A 19161-nucleotide genomic window follows, 5' to 3' on the forward strand; every position below is an offset into this window, starting at 1 on the left:
CTTATGTTCTTGTCAAGATTGTATACTTATGCTGAGGGGAGTATGTGTATATATTTGCTTTTTTTGGGTAGCACTCATCTGACTGCGATGATCCCATGCAAATAGTTCGTTAGTCATAGTAGTTAAATTCTAACGGCGTAAGCTCCATCCATCACAGCTGCATCCGTCATCCCCACATACCCTCATCACCCATCCATCGATTAGCTACTGTAAAACTTCTCTTTCGCTGTCTATCATATTTGACATCTGTTATCCCACTAACCGCTTTTATTATATAATAACATCTTTAAGTTATTAATTGATCCCGCACTTCTATAATGTGCCCTCCTAACTCAGCCAGATGGGAATATGACAGCTAACGGCCAAAGCAACAGACCATCAGCAGATCCCCAAGCAGAACGAACCAGATGTCAAATCACCTCCAAGGCAGGACAATACCACTAACTCCATGAGATAGAGTACTCCAGACAATCTCTACAACCAATCTACCCAATATACTTAAGAACCAACTATTCTTCACTCCCTCCAATATTGACATCACATCATCACTGACGTCATCCCCTCACAGCTCTCTTATACTTACCATCACCACCATCACCACATCCCAACTCCTCCATTCCAACCACCCACAGCGACACAATAACATCCACCCATTAACTCCAATCAATTAATTAATTCCAATCTACAAGGCCCTATTCTGAACCACAATGCAATCATCCCACCAACAACAACCCCCCCAACCCCCCAAACAAGCCGCCTACAACCAATCCACCAACCCAGTAACCCACACACCCTCCGAGCAACGCACTTCCCAATCCTCATCCCAAAACCCATCGCAATACGACCACCTCCCCCGACACCGCGGCGACGCCCTGTCTCCCATAACCCGCAACGCCGCCTCCCAACCCTCCAACTCCAACTCCAACTCCAACACCGCTAAGCACCAAGAATCCATGCGCAACGCAGCCTCCACCCTCGACACCGAATACGGAGTCGAGCAGCAGCCCGCAGAAGGGGACATCGCGCGGGCCGTGCAGGGCAAGTCGGCGGATGCGCGGGCCAGAGCACAAGCCGGGGCGCATGCGGGCGCGGTAGGCAGTGCCGAGGGGCCAGGGGCGCCGGGGTACGAGAAGGGGGAAATGGCGGACTTGGATCAGAAGAGGGAGATGCATGATAGGATGTTGGGGGATCGGGTTGGACAGAGTCCGGCTCCGCCGGAGGGGGAGGGGGAGGAGGCGAGGAGGAGGAAGTTGAGGCAGGATGAGGAGGTGGATGTGGTGGGGGCGGCGAGTCGGGGGTCTAAGGGGAGGGTTGTTTGATTCTGTTATTATACTTTAGTGTGGTTTTTGGTGGATTATAGGGAGGGGGTAGGATAGAATAGGATAGGTTAATGGTATGGATAGTTTGTAATGGGGTATCAGAAATCGATCAATAGCTATTAGCATACAGACATATGGGTAAGGTGTTGATTAACCATCAGCATCATCGCCCTCGCCGATAGAAACCTTCTTCAGTGATAGATCTTGTTTCAGATCGTGGATGCGCTTGGCCAGTTTGCCCTTCAGAATGGCGTTCTGCATCTTCTCCCACTTCGCCGTCTCGGCCCGGATCAGTGCCTCCAATTCGGCAATTTCCTCGCGTTGCTGCTGCATCTGCCGCTGTTGCTCGAGTTGCTCATCGTCCAGCTCGTCTTCCGGTTCGTCGCCATCGTCGGACCCGTCACTCTCATCACCGGATGATTCTGGCGCTGGCGTGGACGGCTTCGTTGCCATCGGTGTGCCCGCTTGGTAAACCCCAGCATCTGATGGTGGTTCGGCTCCGGGTGCCGCGGCCGCAGCGCCTGCCTCGCCTTCGTCGCCGGCAGCCAAGGCAGCCTCCATTTCGGCAGCAAGGGTGTCTTCGAAATCATCGAACAGACCGCCGTCTTCCATGCCTTCCTCCATCTCACCCTCGGCATCCTGCTCATCATCGTATTCGTCTTCGTAGTCGTAATCACCACTCTGGACCAGTCCCTCAGCCCGGTTCAATGCTGTCTTATCAACCAGCTCATAGCGGATAGGTGCCACGGCAGCCTCATCCTGGGCGATCAGATCCTCGACGGCCTTCTCGACCTGCTCGATAGTCCGCGTGCTAATTCGTTCCCGGAAACGGCGCTTTCTCACCCATCGCAATGGCGGCGTGAGACCATGTGGGTATTGCAGTGTCTTGTCATCTGGGTGTAGAATGTCCGAGGGAAGTGGGTAGTCCATGGCCTCTTGTTCATTGGCAACCGGGCCAAGGATCAGAAGCATCTGGCAGATATCCGCAGATTTGTACCACCCACGCCGGTCCCAACTCTTCATACCCTCAATGATACATGGCAAGTCGACCAGCGCTGCGGCGTATTGGTGATCGCGGATCTTGAAGATGGCGCGTCGTCCCTCACGGGTGAGTGGCTTGAAAGAAATCTCCGAACGGTCGAACCGGCGTTCAGAAATGGCGCGTTGTAGATATTCGCAATCCTCTCCGGGCAGCATGCGCAAAATGAATTGTTCTTCGATCGATGGGTCGATTTCTGTATCGGACGCCTCCGAGTCGTAGCCAACGCCCACCGGTCGGTTGGGGACCAGCCCCTTGTTCTTGATACGGAGCGACTGGACCCCGGGCTTCTTCGATGGGTTTAACTTCAGACGTTTGGGTCCAGAGGGCTGGGCTGTCGCGACCGTGGTGGATGGTTCCTGCAACGCGGGTCCCTCTGCTGGGCGCTTCTTCGAAGTCTTCTTCTTTTTCTTGAGTTTGTCATCCTCAGGCGGCGCTTCTGGTGCTGGTCTACGGGCGATCTTGAGCGTAAGTTTGCGTTGAGGGGTCTCTGTTGGCGGAGGAGGTGCAGCAGGTTGTTTCTGGGGTGTTTCCTCGGGCGCCTTCTTTTTCCCGAAGGTGAGCTTGAGGGATGGACGAGGTGTGTCCGACATGGCGAGGGGTGACCACCAAGTCGGTGGAGATGCGATGTAGAAGTGAGCGAAATCAGGTCAAAGCAGAGATGGTAGGAGGCTGGCAGATGGATGGAGTGAAGTGAAGCTTGCTGTGTTACAGCGGAGACGAAGACTCGAGGGCGGAGCCAGAAGGCGGAAGACCCCGAAAAGGCAGTAAGAGGCCCTTCCATTCAGCATTGATCCTCTCTTTGCTTCCTATTCATCTCCTAACACTCGACCTCAACAATAGCGACGCATTGAGCCGCTAATATTCTTAGCTATATAATCCTCGTCTGCGAGCTGAATAGCTCTTCTCGACGTCTCTATCGTTGCTCTTCATCACAACCCATACGCCAACATGTCTGGCTCCAATCTACACAACGCTCTTCTCCGCCCGCCAATCATCCAGATCCTGCGCGCAGCAGGCTTCCATGCGACGCGACCGTCCGTTTTAGACACTCTCGCTGACCTTACCGCCCAATACATCATGATCCTTGCTTCATCTACGACTGCCCATGCTGCAAACGCTCATCCGCATGACCCTGTTCCGGTCCTCGAAGATATCTACCAAGCGCTGCAAGACGCAGGCGCGCTACGACCCCAGCTGCGAGAATGGGAGGAGGATTGGCAGGGAGAAGAAGATATGCGAGGTTTAGAAGGCTTTCTGTCGTGGTTCACTGGGCCGGCCAACCGGGAGATTCGACGGATTGCTGGATTCGTGCCCAGTGAAGGCGACATGGTTGATGCGGACGCTCTCGAGAAAGAAGACTTTTTGACGGCATTGAAGAAGAAACACAGCAAAACCGGCGAAGAGTCGAGATATGCGGGAACCGTGCTCGGCAAGAGTGCCGACGAGCATCCTATCATCATCGAGGGAGGCGCGCCCAGTCTCCAGGACTGGGGATCACAAATGCGGTCGCGGGCGCCGTACATGGCTGACAGCGATTCGTCTGGTGTCAGTAGTGCGCCGAGCAACTTGTCCGATGGGGAAGGGATGGATGTATGATGAGACAGCAAACAGGTCGTTCGAAAAGAGACCACTTCACAATACACTGCAACAAGGCTGTCGGTCGTCTGCAGCCCGACAAGCCAGACTCGAGACGCCTAGCTGCATCACAACGCCTACACCGTATCTGGCATTGGGACAGCTGGCCGGCCCAGCTTGATCACAATGACCAGCAGATCGTCCACCAGCTTGGGAGTATCAGCATATCACTTGCCATTGCTACAGACAGGTTGTCACAATTTAGGGCCAGAGTAGGCTGGATTTATCATTATCCACCGAGTCAGAAAACAGCATCTACGCCTTGAAACATGTGCGAAGAAGGCAATCGGGACGAATGAGGGATGGAAAGCCATCCTGCAAGCGAAATCATGTATCTACAGCATAACAGCGTATAAGCCACATGAGTTAATGAGTTCGGCCAATAGGCCCGAATTGACCCCGACGTGCTTTTCCCGTAGGTTCCAATGCAAACGAGCTTCTTGGCTGCCGCGGAGATCTTCACCTCCTCCAACTCAACTCCAGCTCTCCCCTTCCTACTCCACTCCAGCTTCAACCCCCAATCACCACTACCGTCACCATGGTTTACGCCTTCACACTGCCCTCCACCTCCCATCTTTCCTTCCAGACCTTCCTTACCTCCAGCACCCACCCTTCTCTCCCCCAAGCAGCCACCACCGCCCGCCATGCTCTCCGACAAGCTCTCAAAGCACACAAGCGTTTACCCCGCGGTCCGCAACAGGACGCCCACCTGCAGACTCTCCTCACCACCATAACCAGCTACCTCCCTTACCTCCTCGCTCTCTCCAGCGGTCTCAGCAGCAAACCTGGCGACACATCTCCCACCGAAGACATTGAAATCACCCTCCGCACCGAGATCACATCCTCCTGGCGCCCGACCCTCACCAACCCCACCACCACGCTCTCCCTCAAGCAGCGGCCCACCACCACCCGCATCCAAGGACAGGGTCTCGACCTTGAGATAGCCTTTGTCCTCTCCACTCTCAGCTACGTGCTAAACTCCCTCGCCCGTATCGGCGTCACCCGCACCCTCTACGCATCCACGACCCCGACACCGGAACAGCGCACCGCCGCCATCCAAACAGCCACCAAACACCTCCTCCAAGCCAGCGCCGTACACTCACTCCTCGCTTCCTCGCCCTCCTTCGCAACCGCAGCCCACTCCATCTGCAACAACAACAGAAATGGAACCTCTACCCTTCCGGACCTCGACCCCGCCACGCAAGCGGCCCTCTCCTGTCTCGCCCTCGCGGAAGCAACCCTCCTCGCTGTGTTGAAGGACGATTCCTACGTCGCGGCCTGTATTCAGGCGCGCAATCCCAATGACAAGGACTGGATGGTCCGCGCGCCGGAGATCCCCAAGGTCCGCGCGCACCTCTTCGCTAGATTATGTATCCGGGCTGCGGAGTACGCGGAGCAAGCTGCTGCGGGGCTGGGATCTGTCCGGTCAGAGGGGCGGATGGGAATTGATGATGATCTGCTAGGGTATACACGGGTGCTGGGACGGGTTGCGCGGGCGAGAGCCTGTCGGTTCTTCGGTGTGGATGCGGAGTTGTCCGGGAAAATAGGGGAGGGCATTGCATGGTTGAGAGCAGCGAAGGGGGCATTGGGGGTCAGGGGAGCTGGGACAGGTGGAGCGGAAGCGAAGGAGACGAGTACGAAGAGCCGGACCGGGCTGTCGAGGCTGAAGCAGGGTTGGATGGAGCGGCGGGAGGAGAGACGGATGGAGAAGGATGCGGGCAGTCGGGATCGGACGGAGAAGGGCGAGCTCGGACCGGGGGATAATGCAGGTCGGGAGGAGGAGAGTCGAGTGATTGAGATGCTGGAGACGAAGTGGGTGCGAATGAATGATACGGTTGGTGATATCCCCGTCATTGGTTTGGAATGATGTTGCTAACTGCCGAGCACAGATTAATACCCAGCTGATTCCACCTTCTGCGGACCTGCTAGCAAACTTGCCCTCCGGTCGAGATATTCATTCCGCGCCAGCGCCGTACAAGATCCCCTCGCTGGATGAGGAGCAGCTGGTGCGCATGCGTGCGCCGCCGGCGGAGGACGACTTTGGACCGGGGAGTGATGTCGAGGATAGTGATGAAGAGGCAGCCAGTGTAGCGCGTGTGTATACGCCGGGAACAGTGCCGGAGCGGAGTGACAGTGCCTATTATTGATTTTGAGCTTGTATACAAATACCATACCATATGGTCTGCCTATGCACACATAGGTTCTACTCCGCATACGCAGTACCAATCAGACACAGCAATCCACTCACACCTAGCAACCCGTATAAACCCAGAGCTAGAGTCCATATCCACCCATCTCAAAACATATTATACAATCACAACTCCCCACAACCCAAACCCAGAGAAAAGAGTATGAAAATAAAACACAATGCATATATTGTATATCACATAACATAACACAGAAACCGATTCAACCCATCCCATCCCCCAACTTCAAATCTAAGCAGACTTATTTCCCTCCCCAGCAAAGTAATTCTTCTCCTGGAACAAGTAACCCTTAATCTTGCGCTCGCCCAGCAACTCAAAGTACTTTTCTATATCCCCGGAAAACAAACCCACATTAGCATATCCCCATCCTTCACAAAAGCAAGGAATAAAAGGAAGGAATAAAAGGTATAAACTCACCCCTCAAAACCCCACACTTCTCCAAATGATTCACACCCTCACGAGCATAACATTTGCCCAATTCCTCTCCGACCAGACGAGACATCATACTGCGGACCCATTGTTCACGGATAATGGCGTCGCGGGCGTTGTGGACAGCGACGTTGTCTTCGAAGTCGACGCCCTCGTAGGTAGGCGGCACCGTGGGCTTTTTGGCCAGGAAGGAGGCGGATTCCGGGGTGGGCATTTTGCAAATCTCTTTCTTTTTTTTTTGTCGGTTTTGATTCGGATAGTCGATCGGAGGGAGGGAGGGAAAGAGGTCACGGTGATATTCGGAGGTCAAGTTGTATCAAGTTCGATTCCGGAGGTCGCGAGAGTTCCAATTGCGGTGGTTTGATTGGCTGGGGGGTGTGGGCGGTCGGATGTGCTGCGGTGGTCACGTGTATGGTGTATGCTTAGTAAGCGGGTTGTGAGTGGGTTGTGCACTGTGCACTGCAATTACCGTTGTATACTTGTTTGTTAGTGGTTAGGAATCGGTGAGAGTACAGTAAAAGGTCATAGATGAGCTACTAAGTCTAGATAACTATCGTTAACACCAAACGCCTCGCCAAGTACAACAAATCAGCAAACATCACACCCGTCCATACGCCGTCACAGGTCATTATTAGTCCGCATTTTACATGGTCATTTCTCAGACCAGTCATCATCTGCAATAAACATCAAAGCAAATGTCGTATCCAGCAACGGACTATTCAACTTGCTGCTCCTCGCCAGGGAAAAGCTTCTCGTAAAGGCCGTTCAACTTGTCCTTCATCCGCTCCCACCATGTCAGGTTCAGCTGCTTGCTGATCTCACGGTACTGGTACATCTCGGCCCAGCAGTCGCGTCCATACTGGCACCCGGCCATGTTGACCAGAAAGTCTCTTTCATCTTCCTGGTAGTGGACATTCGGGTCGTTCTCATCTCCACATGCCCCCTGGGGGTACGAGTTGATATATCGCTGGGGGAGGAAGCCAACGTGGCTGCGTACCCACGGCTGCGTTGCGTAGAGGTACTCCATCGCATCCTGCTCCTTGTGCTCCCACTCCATATGTTTCTGTTCATACATGACTGGGTCCCACCACGAGTCCAGCAGGCGGTCGGCCCAGAGGGAGCGCCGAATGAAGAAAGAGCCGAGGTTGAAGCCCCCACAGTCCTGCGACAGTAGCATATGTACCGATGACGGATCCCCGTCTCCGTTTGGCGATCGAGACACCTCGTCCAGGTAAGCGTCGTCCGGCGGATGGCTGATATTCAACGGGTTGTAGACATTGATGTCCCGGTAGATGATTTCATCCAAGCGGTCGAATATATGGTCCTGTAACGAGTAAGAGTATTCCATGATCCAAGTGCTGAGGTCCAACCACCAAAACCTGCACATGTCAGTGACGCTCATGAAATTGAATACGACAAGCATACCATTCAGCATCAGGATGCTTTCGCATCGTCTCCCGGATAAGGTCCACCTTCTCCCAACTCTCGCGCCATTCGTGCGAATACCGCTTCTTCGCCAACATGTTGACGGTTTCCAATTCGTAGCCCCATCGCTCAACATAATTCTTCTTGTTCCACACGCTGTTGCGCTCGATCGCCCATTCGCGCGCTCCCTTCCACTCCATCACGCCGCCCTCTATGTTAGATTCTAGTATGATCACGAACTTGCGCCCACCGCCTAGTGGAGAGCGCCGATACTTTTGAAGAAGAGCTGCAATTGATTAGCCACCTACAGACTTCGTTCCACACGTATGCGATTCACTTACACGCTCCGAAAAACATATAGCCCAGCAAAAGAAAGATCAGCGCCACGAGCAAGCGCGATCGTCTGCGCCGCAGAACCGACCTGCCAAATCCCAGGCGCCAGCCCGTAGCTGGGGAGAGAGGCCGCCCCCGGCCAAACTCATCCTTATCGACATAGCCATTCGGAGACCCTGAGCCTAAACGAAAGCGCGGCAAAGTGGCGGAGAGCTGGCGTCTTGAACGCGAGAAGAATCCGCTGTTCTTCGTCGAAAAGGACGGGTAGCCTCGTACCTCGTCGCTCTTCGCTTTGGCGGCGGCCCAGGAGATGCCGCTGGCACCTATAGGATTTGGCGACAGAAAACCATTGTGAGGCGTCGTCGAACCACTGGGCGAGGTGAGTCCAGGACTAGACCATCCTGCTCCCGCGGGGTGGGGAGAGGGCGATCGTGACAACGACATGAGCGGGGAGTCGGGACCGACAGGGATGCCGGCAGGAAGGGCAATGGCGGGCGAGCACAACGGCCCGCGGAGCAGCCACAGGCGGGCGTGATTGGGGAGTTCGTGCTCGGCAGAGGGCCGCGGTGGAGGAGGTCAATGGGATATGTCTTTCTTTGAAACAGGCGCCCGCAACTTGGGGGGAAAACAAGAGCGCAGCAGAAAGGAAAAGGATGAGGTTTTAGAGCGGAGGTGTAGGAGATACGTTAGTGAAGTAACAGATCGCTATCGAACCAGAAAAATCAAAGAGAGCTAGAAATTAAAGTAAAATTACTCTTCGGTTCAGGAGTCACCAGCTCGAAACGACGGAAGAGGAATAGTATGACATGGTCGTTGATAAAAACTGGATCACCAAGTCGCCAAAAAGGCCGAAACAATAATCCAGGAACAGAGGAACCCATCCGCGAACGGGTCTGTCCGCTTTCGTTTGGGGACTTTTTCTTCTTTGAGGGCCACTTGTCAGGTTAACGGTACAGTTCCAAGGGCGCGCTAGGGGGTGCCCCGGAGAAGTGGTTGAAGAATGGAAGGAATGGGAGGGATCCAAGGGTCAACAACACCCATGAGGCAGCGATGAGGGCGCAACTCCCTCCTCTCCCTACTCCCCTTATCGTCGAGTAAGACATTCCGCGCGAGGACCATGGATAGAACCCGAGCCATGGCTATCAGGATGACCACCCAATGCGTCGGACATTGTCACAGCGTCTGTGTGTGAGAATGAGGTGCTCCGAGAGAGCATCATTCGTTGGTGGTGGGGAGGAAGGAGATTAAACTGCAAAAAGCAGATTAATTTAATTAAATCCTAGCAACAGCCCCGCCCCCTCGCTTGAGCTTCTCGCGCAGACGCCGAAACGAACGGTTGGAGCCTGGCAATTTGTTGAGAGGATCTGCTCATTTCGAATATTACTTGCGAGCAAGTAGTGAGTTGGCCACTCTGGCTCGAGAGACGGTTGTCTCACATCCGTCAGACCCCCTAATGCGACAATGAAGCACCTTAGCGGTGGAACACATTCAAGCTATGTTCCAGTTCGGAGAAGATGGAAGAACTGCTAGAAATCCGAGAGACAAGACTAGCAGGAAGAAACTAATCTCCAAGATCCACATGGAAAGAGAGTAGGACCCACTCGGTCTTTCAACTTTAGCGGTCAGGGTCACATGTGGTGCTGGTGTTGCTTTGGCTTCCATCGTGGCTTTTCGACGCATTGGGAAACCTCCCGATTTGATGATTCGTGAGCTTTGACAATATCCAAATAATGTGGTTCTTAAACCTGTTGGACCTGGCTGCTTCCGGCGTCGCTTATTCAATGTGAATAGATACCACCTTGCGAACCAGGGAACTGCCCTTCGTATCGTTGCCGAGAGGTACAGGCTTGACGGACCCAGTTGATTCCAGACCCTGAGGATCGCTGCTAGTATGTTCGTATGTAGTTCCTAGGATTTATACGAGCTACAGTCTATAAACAGATTTATTTTGGAGAATTTTAATGGCTTGCTGTTTGTGGCTGTCAATCTGTCGCCACTGACGCAAACCCTTGTATCTTCACATAGAGAAAGAGGGCTTCACTCATCCACAAGCAACGAGGCCCTCAGTCACGTTTCCTAACCTTCAGCTATACCGTGCTGCAGCATATTGTCCACCGCGCTGGGTCTTACTATAAATGGATGCACTCTACGCAGAAGCTTGATTTTCGTCTTCTGATATATCAACTGTACTTTGCAAATAATGATTAAATTAACAAATAGTTGTTATATTCAGGCTCAGGTTGTTATGTAACAAATGACCTTTTGTCTTCGGGGTCTCAACAGTTTTGCATTCTTCGTTGCGAAGTAATTTCATCTAGTGGCTTCTTGTTCTGCAAAGAAGATCTAAAGGTACACTACTCTCCGCATTCAGATTAAGCAAAACCACTATCTTCTCTTTCCGGTGAGATTTCTCTATAATCCAGAGTCGACAGATCCATGGTGTCTTCAGAAGATTGTCGAGGGAAACCCGAATATATATATCGATTCCACTTTTCTTCACTTTCTTAGACTAGTTGGTTACACAATGTGCAACGCCGTAAAGAACTAAAGATGAGGCAACCCGATACTGAATGCAAGAGCTTCTCAAATATCCCCAAGAAGTATTCACTGACCAATAAGTAAGAATAAAACTTTAAAACAGTTTGGGAAATAAATGATATGCCAAATAATTTGAGTATAGATGATCCTTTTATCGCCGCATGGCTTTACACCAATAGCCACTATGACAGCGTGTGTACTTAGTTGACCATATAGCTAACCTATACCAATTGTATAGGCAAGAAGAGACCACGATCGGTGCTACTAAGAAGAAGTTCAGGCACAACTCGCCAACTCATTGAACTCAGACTATTCTTGCAGCTTCACTACAAATCTTCTGCTAGCCATCTTAGATGTATATATTGAAAAGTTGTTCTCAGCCCACATACGTTCCTGCCGGGCCTTCTCTTCTTAGAACACTTGACAGAGTTGAGATACAAAGACCAAAGTACATACATATCACAAATATCTAAGCAAATCCCACTTAAGCACTTCTCTCCTCATCAACCTGCCTATCCATAGTGCCTACTGAAGGGTACATGCGCTCACCAATTGCCCTTCGACGATTCATCTCCTCATTGAGTCTCAGCTGCATCTGCAGATCCTGTTGCTCGGCATCATCTTTAGGAGCTGGGAAATGCTCTGGGAATTCCATCTCACACTGCTCGTGGAGACACTGCACTTGGGCGGTGTTACAACCTTGCGAGTAGAAAAGGCGTGAGATGGCTTCTTTCATCGGTTTGATCTGAGCGATGAAGCATAAACACTGTGTACTAGTCCATCCTTGGGAGCACAGGAAGTCGTAGAGGCTCTTCTCGTAGGTGGCCAGATTCGACGGGTCGATGGCATGATGCTCATCTGCATCCGATATTGCGTTGGGGGCAATAGGGGGAGTTTGGCTAGTAGCAGACAGAGAAGTCTTTGCATCTATATCTGACATGGTTTGGCCGTTTAGTGAACTGTAGAAATTGGACTGAAATAGGATTCAAGTTGGACAGGCTGGCGAAATAATGAGTAATGACCAAGACGACGTATAATGAAAGGAGAGGTGGTGGTGTTGCTTTATTTAACTTATCCGCTTAGATACCCTTGCACTTTACTCTTGCACTAACTAACTAGCACAACGCTTACAGTAATTTACTGGTAGTATTTGTACCATACGGAGTAAAACCACTTGGCTTTGGCAAAGTTATATTGAGAGAAATATATGGTGTATAATACCGAATACTCTGATTGATGCGCTCTAGCTACATCCAGGCTAGGGTTCAACAATAATAAGAACTGGTGATTCAGTGCATCTGATCAATACTTCTTCTCTCTCTCAAGTTACCGTCATTCAACGTGCTCCCTTACATATGAATCTACGAAAATCAAATGCAAAATGAGACTCTGGACGAACACCATCGTTGCCCTTCTGTTCATGGGAGCTGCCGGAGCTAGCGGTGTTGGACCTTGCTATAACCAGTAGGTGCTCTTTCTGTCTTCAGTCCAGAAATTTTGTTTGTTCAGTTCGAAGTGCATCCTAAGATCGCTGTAGCGCAGATCCTCAACACAATATCGGCAACTACTGTTATTGCCAAGGAGATGGTGTTTCTTTTCACGTCTGTTGCTCTTTACTCTACCATCCCTGAGAGACTCAGATTAACTTGTCTCTATATCATATATCAGGTGTCTGTTACTTCGAAGGCATACATAACTCATGCGACCCCCCTGGAAATGCTATTCCTGGTGGTTGTCCAAAGAATATAATACGCAGTGGTCTACGTCTGAGGACAGAAGGATAAGATGGAAGGGCCGATTGTATTTCGCCATTGTGCCTCCTAGGGATAATGTATAGACTGACTAAAAAAAGAATATTTAGCCTGACAGAGTATGAATGTATATAGCAAAGTCCTGTCTCAAATACAATTGCTCTTCGTGACTATTAGAGCGCGCGGGTGCTATCTAATTCTAGTAAAGTAGCAGCAGCTTTGTACTTACTACTTGTCCCTGAGCAAGGAGATAATAATATACAAATGTATTATCGGCACTGTGTAGGACTATGGCACTACATTATTTCATGTCTTCTGTAGTGGTACGTCTCAGACGTAGCCTAGGTGAGCGGGTAATAGATAGTGGTATCCATTGATAAATTCCATGCAATTGTTGATCGTACATGCGTTGACGAGAGTAGCCTTTTTTCCTTTTTTGTCCCCCTCCAGACCCTATCTTATCCAGATCATTATGTATATGCACAAACGCCAAAATCAATACTGAGCCACCCCATTTGTTCCCCCAAGACCAAACGAAGATGCAACCCATACATAAGAGATACATACAACTCCATACCACACCAGGGACATTACACCATACCTCATAGCCATTTCCAACTCAGTCAGCGAACCAAGTACCACCATGTCGACACCTACTTCTTCCCATGCGGTATTTTCCGTACAGGTTGTCGGTTGGCAGCCTTCTCCTTGGGCATCAAGACTTTGCGCACGGTGAAGCCTTTCTCCTCATCGGGACGTGAGCGAGCACTATCTCCATGGTAAAATTCGCACGCGAACTTCAAAAACTTGTTCCGATGCTGATAGACGGTAATGACATCGCCGGTATACAGTTTACCGAAATGAAAGCCTTCTCCGCCATTGTCGTTCTCGGGCCCACGACGCAGCTCAGTTCCATTAACCCAGATACACTTTCGGGTTTTGGTCGAGAGAATAGCCATCACGCCGGGGACCGTCATCCAATCGTGCCCAGCGGCAATCTTGGTTTCGATGGCTGGTGCCCAAAAGGTAACTTCCAATGCATACGCAGGTATCCGTGTATCCATTGGCTCGGGATAGCATATGGTTGCTTGGGGGCCGCGGCCCCAGGATGTCATCCGAGCTTCCAGCGGAATAGTGAGCTCAAAGATGGACCCGGGAAGAGTGGTCAGCTTTCCAAGGAGGGGGCGTGAGTTGCTAAGCTGCGTCACGGTATTGAGGATTGGGCCTGGAGTCTGATCGGACGCAGGCTGTAGGGAAGGCTCATTGTCTTCCCTTTTCGGCAAGTCAGGAAGTCGCTGTCCGGTTTTGGCATCGATAGTGTTCGCCAACTCAATGTCGAACACCTCTTCAGGAGCAGCGTCGGGCTCAGCATGTCCATCGTTGGTCTTTCCCGTTGTCGTTTCGGGACTAGAACGCTCACTGGCAGTATCAGGTATGGGGAGTTCAATCCGCCGGTTGAATTTCGAAGCTTTAGGGGTTTCATCATCGATAGTGATCTGCGGGGGCACCTCTGGGGCCTTGTCCTTCGGGGCTTCTACGGCCACGCTAGTTTGCGGCCCCGGCACCTCGACGTGACGGGGAATGTTGTTCAAGCCAGGGTGCGACGAGTTCATGTTCAGCTGCCCAACAAGGTTCTCAGCTCCCATTAAGCTAGGTGCAGACCCTGCGACGGGGTTTTCCGGCAGGGAGAGGATGGAGTTCAGGCTGTTGCCGTCGCTGATAATCGACTCACCAGTGGAAGAAACGAAGTCATGGAGGCCAAAGTCGTCGCCCTCAAATGCATCAACCTTGTCGCCCAACGCGTGAGAACTTCGAAGTATCGATGGCGTAATCTCACCAAAAAGTCGTTTTGGCGTTGACTGGGAAACTGGTTGAAGAGCCGAGAAACTGTCGAAACTGGGCAGCGATGGATAGCGGATCTCCTCCGGCGGATATTCAAGCTTGATTTTCTTGGCCTGGGCCAATTCGTCCTCCTCCTCAGCAGCGACTTCTGCTGCCGGCTTATCATTCAAAGACAGCTGAGAGGCGTCTATTTCGTCCTCGAGATCCTCGCCTATGTCAGAAAGCTCATCCGGGACACCCAGAAACAAGTCCTCGTCATCATAATCGTCAATGTCCGCAACTCCTGCAATCCAAGGGTGTCTAAAACATTCTCGTTCGTTCGGGCGAGACTGGGGGTCACGATTTAAAAGTCGAGCGACAAAATCTATTCCATCCTCTGAGACGCCTGCCTTGCGGAGTTCACTATAATCGGCATCCTCAGTCATGATGATTCGCAGCATCTGAGCACCACGATCATCTCCTCGAGGAGCGAAAGGGGGAACACCTGAAAGAAGGTGGAAGAGAACGGCTCCAAGCGACCACATGTCAACAGATTGATCGTAAGGGGATGTTTTTGGAGGCCTGATGGTCAGTATAGTTTCGGCAGAGCACATGTTATTAGGAACTTACGGATCACCCAGCCTGCGCCGTTTCCGAACCTCGCCACGTCGGTAAGTGTCATACTCGGGGTAGACTTCCGGGGCGCAGTACAGCAATGTTCCACAGAACGTCCTCAAAAAGGTCTCTTCCTGAACTACTTTTGAAAGACCAAAGTCTGACAATTTCACTCGGAGAGGATCAAGAGACGAAATTAAGATATTGTCTGGCTTGATATCTCGATGCGTGATCTTCCGTTTATGTAGATAGTGGAGTGCATGCAAAATCTGTCGCGCCATAGTCCTAACCTGGGCCTCTGCGATCCTGCCATGCGACTGCAAGTACGTGGACAGCTCTCCACCGGGAACGTACTCCATGATGATGTATATCCACCTGTCGTGCTCGTGATGGTCGACATATTGAACGATATTGGGCTGAAAGCATTGTTATAAATAGGAGCGTCAGAAATTCCATTTTGGGGCGATTACTCACGTGTTTTAGATCTTTCATGATCTGCATTTCATTGTCAACTTTCTTGTCGAGTATGCCATTTTTCATCCAGCGGCGCTTGTCGAGTTCTTTGGCTGCATATACAGAACCATGCTGCTTCGTGGCGAGTTTGTAGACCGTTGCAAAAGCTCCCTTGCCTATTTGCCCCGTCACGTTGTAAATTGATCCTCCAGACCAGTGCATGCCGTACGTATTAGGTGAAGCGATCTGCAGAGCGGGGGCGGGAGTAGTACGAGCTCTGGGTTGCGCTGCACCTGCTCTTTGCGTCTCGATCTTTTCGAAGTAGCGAAGCATATTTTCGGTGTACTGCATGACAAAACCTTCCCGGGACGGCAGGCGCACAATGAATCTGACTTCCTCCGAAGACTGCCCCTCACCATTTGGCACCTGAATGACGGAACCATTGACTAGCATGCGGCTCTTCTCACGTTGAATCTTGCGAAGACGGCAGTTGTCTACGATCGTTCCATTGGTGGAGGTGTCCTCCAGCATTATGATCCCATCTTGCGTAAGATAGATGCGGAAGTGCGTGTTCGAAATACGTTTCGAGTTAGCATCGGCAATGAGAAGATCGCAGCGAGCCCTGTTCCGTCCGAAGCAAAAGCCCGTGTTTGCGTCATACACATCCGATGACAGTCTAAGAGCGAAGTCCAAAGCTGCGGTATCTGAACATTCATATTCTAGCGCATCCCTTTGTAGGATGTGCTGCGGGGCGTGACGCGCAGTTGCGGCTACAGCATCATGGGCTGCAGGTGAATTTGGGTGTAAGATACAAACAATGTCCGTCAGATCATCCTCGTGGAGGGCCGAATTGTTGTAGCCCATGCGGCGAGGGTCCGTGCATGGCTGAGTGGACTCCTGGGTCGCCTCCATCTGCACGGATATTGATGATGACGTCGAGGGCTGACAGGAACAGTGCGACTGTCGGGAAAGGTATGAATATCGTAAAGAAAGACAGAAAAATGCAAAAGCAGACTATTTGACAAGACGAACACTGAAGGGTATATGTGCAGGGACTCAAGTAGAGAAACGGGAAGAGAACTTGCGTAGCCAAGGCGATGATCAACAGGACTCCATATCATAGACCTATTGGGGGTATAGGCCTTGCTAGCATTAAAGTTGATTGTTTGTATGCTCGAATTCTTGCAGCGATGCAGGAAGGTATGAATGACCTTACCTGGCGAGCAACCAAGCGACAGCACCAGCCCGCGCGATGTTCCAGCAACCTTAGAGAGCGCACCCCGAGATCACACCCAGTTTATCCAAGGCCTGGTGTATGCGATAATAAACTGGCAGGAACGAGACCAGTAGATGTACCAAACAAGACTTTATACAGTGTGCCTTCCAGCGATAGGCAGCGAGGTCTCAAAGTATCTCAGTCGTGATGGATAGCTCCAGGCTTGAAAGCCAACCAGATTGGGTCCTAAACTGCTCAGGAATTCGTAGTGTTGGACCATTGAAGCAAGGAGCAAAAAGGGAATCCGTCGAAGGGGTTTTGTGAGGGACACCGGGCGTATTTCTATAGCAGGTTCCTGGTATTAGTCAAGGATGCCCATGTAACTAACAACAGTGCACAGAAAAACGGAAAGTTAGACTCACACAGTTAGCAAAGTCTCCACCAACTATCTACTGCATTGCCAGGCCCAAGAGATGCAATAGAGGGAGCATGAAAGGTGGAGCCAGGGACGGAGACGAGACAAGAGACTGTCCGACAGGAGTCGTCGTCCGAGAAACATGCAGCAGCAAGGCTGGGGTTGGTAAACCGCAGCTCTTTAATTTGAAAGTCCAGCAGAGCCCCAGGCACCAACAAGGCAGAACCCCGGATGGCCGCACCTGAGCCAATAAGAGTGCGCCTTGCATAGGCGGGCGGGACACACCGCATCTACCGATTCCGTGGATCTAACGCGTGACACTCGACTTTAGATCGATTTACTTCCTAGTGATTCAGATCGTTCTATCTATATCCACTAGTGCCATTATCCAACGACTTCCTTATAATTTACTTTAGTCAGTACTACGCTCAAGCTTTCTTGCTCAAAGCTGCCTCAAACACCTGCTCGAGTCGAGAGAGGGACTCTTCGGATACCTCTGCAGTCATGTTAGATCAACATGAGAGAGTAGTTCGTATGGCAAAGGGATACTTACGGTAGTGGACGACGATGCGACTACCCCCAAGCTTCAAACCCTTTTCACGTCCAATCTCGGCCAGATCATCAGGCCCCAATCCCGACCCCTCAACGTCCAACCACACCATGTTGGTCTCTACGGGGTGGGATAGCTTGCCTCCACGGCTAGTCCACATATCCGCAACCTTCTTTGCTCTTTGATGAGACCCTAGAAGCTTCCCTTGCTGTCCGTTGGGGTCGGGTCCAAATGTCTCCTCAACTGCGACGCGGGCCGCCGCAGAGATGACTCCAGCTTGACGGACACCACCACCGATGGACTTGCGGAACCATCGAGCTTTCTTGATGAACTCGTTCGAGCCAACAATAATACTTCCGATGGGGGCACCCAGGCCCTTCGAGAAACATAGGCTTACGCTGTCGAATAAAGTAGTGTAGTCAGGCAAACTACCAGCACCGGACACCACTGCTTCCCAAAGTCTCGCACCATCCAGATGGACCTTGATGTTATTTTGATGGGCCCATTCAGTGATGCGCCGAGCCTCAGAAAGTGGCATAACCAGTCCATCCAACGTGTTCTCAAGACTGATGAGCTTCGTAGGACAGTAGTGGATGTTATCGCTGAGTACCGCATGTTTCTTGATATCCTCCAGAGTAAGGTGGACACCATTCTTCGGGATAATGGGCATGACCGTAGCGCCCGTAAGGGAGCTTACTCCACCAGCCTCGTAGCAGATGATATGAGACCGGTGATCACACAGGACAGAATACGGAGGCTCCTTCAGGTGAGTGCGGATGGCAACCTGGTTGCCCATCGTGCCGGACATGACCAAGAGAGCGCTCTCATGTTGAGTGCGCTCTGCCACATAAGCTTCAAGATCATTTGTCACTGGATCTTCACCGAAGACATCGTCTAGAAGTGTGGTCTGGCAGATAGCCTCCAGCATTGCCGGAGTTGGCTTGGTCATTGTATCACCTTACGACACATGATTCTCAGCAAAAGCGCACATCACAATGGCAGCATTCTTCTGCTATGAGTCATACTCACTTCTCAGGTCAAACTCAGCTGCACCGGCACCCTGCCACGTGCTGGGTCTGCTCCCATTGGAAGCTGTTGATACGCTAGCCATGGCGATCCTGGAACGGTATGCGAATCTTGGAATTGGGAGGGATGGCCTTAATGGAAACAAGGATCGAAGAGAATAGCGGGCCAAGGATCCCATCGAGCCTCAAAACTGGAATGATGACAGGGCTGAAGCAAAAAGCAAGTAGGCAGCGGCAATGTATTAACTGTTAATCTAATGGGCATGCGGGGGACATTCCGAGGGGAAGCAAAAAGTGACTAATCACCGATAGGAACAATGGAGGAGATTCTCCGGAGTGATGTGATTCGACAATGAAATGGACCCCGGCGCGGCGCCGCCGGCGGTG

General features: G+C 51.5%; 9 protein-coding genes across 9 annotated transcripts; 3 read left to right on the forward strand and 6 right to left on the reverse strand.

Annotated features, from left to right (window-relative positions):
* Window positions 1-707: 707 nt before the first annotated feature.
* BO88DRAFT_455271 (uncharacterized protein) lies at window positions 708-1319 on the forward strand (the record flags this gene model as incomplete). The annotated part of the gene is made up of 1 exon (XM_025710859.1): window positions 708-1319. The coding sequence occupies one exon, from the start codon at window positions 708-710 to the stop codon at window positions 1317-1319; it is 612 nt and encodes a 203-aa protein (XP_025561045.1).
* BO88DRAFT_406148 (transcription initiation factor TFIID subunit 7 family protein) lies at window positions 1320-3066 on the reverse strand. The gene has a single exon (XM_025707080.1). It carries the CDS (start codon window positions 2949-2951, stop codon window positions 1470-1472), a length of 1482 nt encoding a protein of 493 aa, XP_025561046.1. The 5' UTR covers window positions 2952-3066; the 3' UTR covers window positions 1320-1469.
* Window positions 3067-3175: 109 nt separating this feature from the next.
* BO88DRAFT_78880 (Bromodomain associated domain protein) lies at window positions 3176-4246 on the forward strand. The gene has a single exon (XM_025713136.1). The coding sequence runs from the start codon at window positions 3310-3312 to the stop codon at window positions 3955-3957; it is 648 nt and encodes a 215-aa protein (XP_025561047.1). The 5' UTR covers window positions 3176-3309; the 3' UTR covers window positions 3958-4246.
* Window positions 4247-6394, forward strand: BO88DRAFT_78881 (pH-signaling protein PalC). The gene is made up of 2 exons (XM_025713137.1): window positions 4247-5830; window positions 5886-6394. The coding sequence occupies exons 1-2, from the start codon at window positions 4535-4537 to the stop codon at window positions 6141-6143; spliced, it is 1554 nt and encodes a 517-aa protein (XP_025561048.1). The 5' UTR covers window positions 4247-4534; the 3' UTR covers window positions 6144-6394.
* On the reverse strand, window positions 6055-6717 carry BO88DRAFT_406149 (putative NADH-ubiquinone oxidoreductase 12 kda subunit). Its single transcript, XM_025707081.1, has 2 exons — window positions 6621-6717; window positions 6055-6529 (listed from the first exon to the last, which is right to left on the reverse strand). The coding sequence occupies exons 1-2, from the start codon at window positions 6706-6708 to the stop codon at window positions 6435-6437; spliced, it is 183 nt and encodes a 60-aa protein (XP_025561049.1). The 5' UTR covers window positions 6709-6717; the 3' UTR covers window positions 6055-6434.
* Window positions 6718-7347: 630 nt separating this feature from the next.
* BO88DRAFT_416752 (putative alpha-1,6-mannosyltransferase subunit) lies at window positions 7348-8834 on the reverse strand (the record flags this gene model as incomplete). The annotated part of the gene is made up of 3 exons (XM_025708271.1): window positions 7348-8011; window positions 8058-8343; window positions 8399-8834. The coding sequence occupies 3 exons, from the start codon at window positions 8832-8834 to the stop codon at window positions 7348-7350; spliced, it is 1386 nt and encodes a 461-aa protein (XP_025561050.1).
* Window positions 8835-11395: 2561 nt separating this feature from the next.
* Window positions 11396-11937, reverse strand: BO88DRAFT_78910 (uncharacterized protein). The gene has a single exon (XM_025713138.1). It carries the CDS (start codon window positions 11866-11868, stop codon window positions 11413-11415), a length of 456 nt encoding a protein of 151 aa, XP_025561051.1. The 5' UTR covers window positions 11869-11937; the 3' UTR covers window positions 11396-11412.
* A 1395-nt stretch (window positions 11938-13332) lies between these two features.
* Window positions 13333-16480, reverse strand: BO88DRAFT_344665 (serine/threonine-protein kinase; the record flags this gene model as incomplete). Its single annotated transcript, XM_025703240.1, has 3 exons — window positions 13333-15082; window positions 15131-15531; window positions 15590-16480. The coding sequence occupies 3 exons, from the start codon at window positions 16478-16480 to the stop codon at window positions 13333-13335; spliced, it is 3042 nt and encodes a 1013-aa protein (XP_025561052.1).
* A 1039-nt stretch (window positions 16481-17519) lies between these two features.
* BO88DRAFT_406152 (threonine aldolase GLY1) lies at window positions 17520-19003 on the reverse strand. The gene is made up of 3 exons (XM_025707082.1): window positions 18779-19003; window positions 17753-18706; window positions 17520-17695 (listed from the first exon to the last, which is right to left on the reverse strand). The coding sequence occupies exons 1-3, from the start codon at window positions 18858-18860 to the stop codon at window positions 17628-17630; spliced, it is 1104 nt and encodes a 367-aa protein (XP_025561053.1). The 5' UTR covers window positions 18861-19003; the 3' UTR covers window positions 17520-17627.
* Between the last annotated feature and the right edge of the window lie 158 nt (window positions 19004-19161).

The sequence above is a fragment of the Aspergillus vadensis genome (assembly GCF_003184925.1).
Source record: "Aspergillus vadensis CBS 113365 unplaced genomic scaffold BO88scaffold_17, whole genome shotgun sequence".
Classification (NCBI taxonomy): Eukaryota; Fungi; Ascomycota; class Eurotiomycetes; order Eurotiales; family Aspergillaceae; genus Aspergillus; species Aspergillus vadensis.

Bases quoted from the DNA above. Each gene is read 5' to 3' on its own strand.
- BO88DRAFT_406148 (XM_025707080.1), bottom strand. From the start codon at position 2,951: ATGTCGGACACACCTCGTCCATCCCTCAAGCTCACCTTCGGGAAAAAG.
- BO88DRAFT_78880 (XM_025713136.1), top strand. From the start codon at position 3,310: ATGTCTGGCTCCAATCTACACAACGCTCTTCTCCGCCCGCCAATCATC.
- BO88DRAFT_78881 (XM_025713137.1), top strand. From the start codon at position 4,535: ATGGTTTACGCCTTCACACTGCCCTCCACCTCCCATCTTTCCTTCCAG. The intron at 5,831-5,885 runs GTTGGTGATATC...TGCCGAGCACAG, and splicing joins GGGTGCGAATGAATGATACG to ATTAATACCCAGCTGATTCC.
- BO88DRAFT_406149 (XM_025707081.1), bottom strand. From the start codon at position 6,708: ATGATGTCTCGTCTGGTCGGAGAGGAATTGGGCAAATGTTATGCTCGT. The intron at 6,530-6,620 runs GTGAGTTTATAC...CCGGGGATATAG, and splicing joins GAAGTGTGGGGTTTTGAGGG to AAAAGTACTTTGAGTTGCTG.
- BO88DRAFT_78910 (XM_025713138.1), bottom strand. From the start codon at position 11,868: ATGTCAGATATAGATGCAAAGACTTCTCTGTCTGCTACTAGCCAAACT.
- BO88DRAFT_406152 (XM_025707082.1), bottom strand. From the start codon at position 18,860: ATGGCTAGCGTATCAACAGCTTCCAATGGGAGCAGACCCAGCACGTGG. The intron at 18,707-18,778 runs GTGAGTATGACT...ATGTGTCGTAAG, and splicing joins AGCTGAGTTTGACCTGAGAA to GTGATACAATGACCAAGCCA. The intron at 17,696-17,752 runs GTAAGTATCCCT...ACATGACTGCAG, and splicing joins TCGCATCGTCGTCCACTACC to AGGTATCCGAAGAGTCCCTC.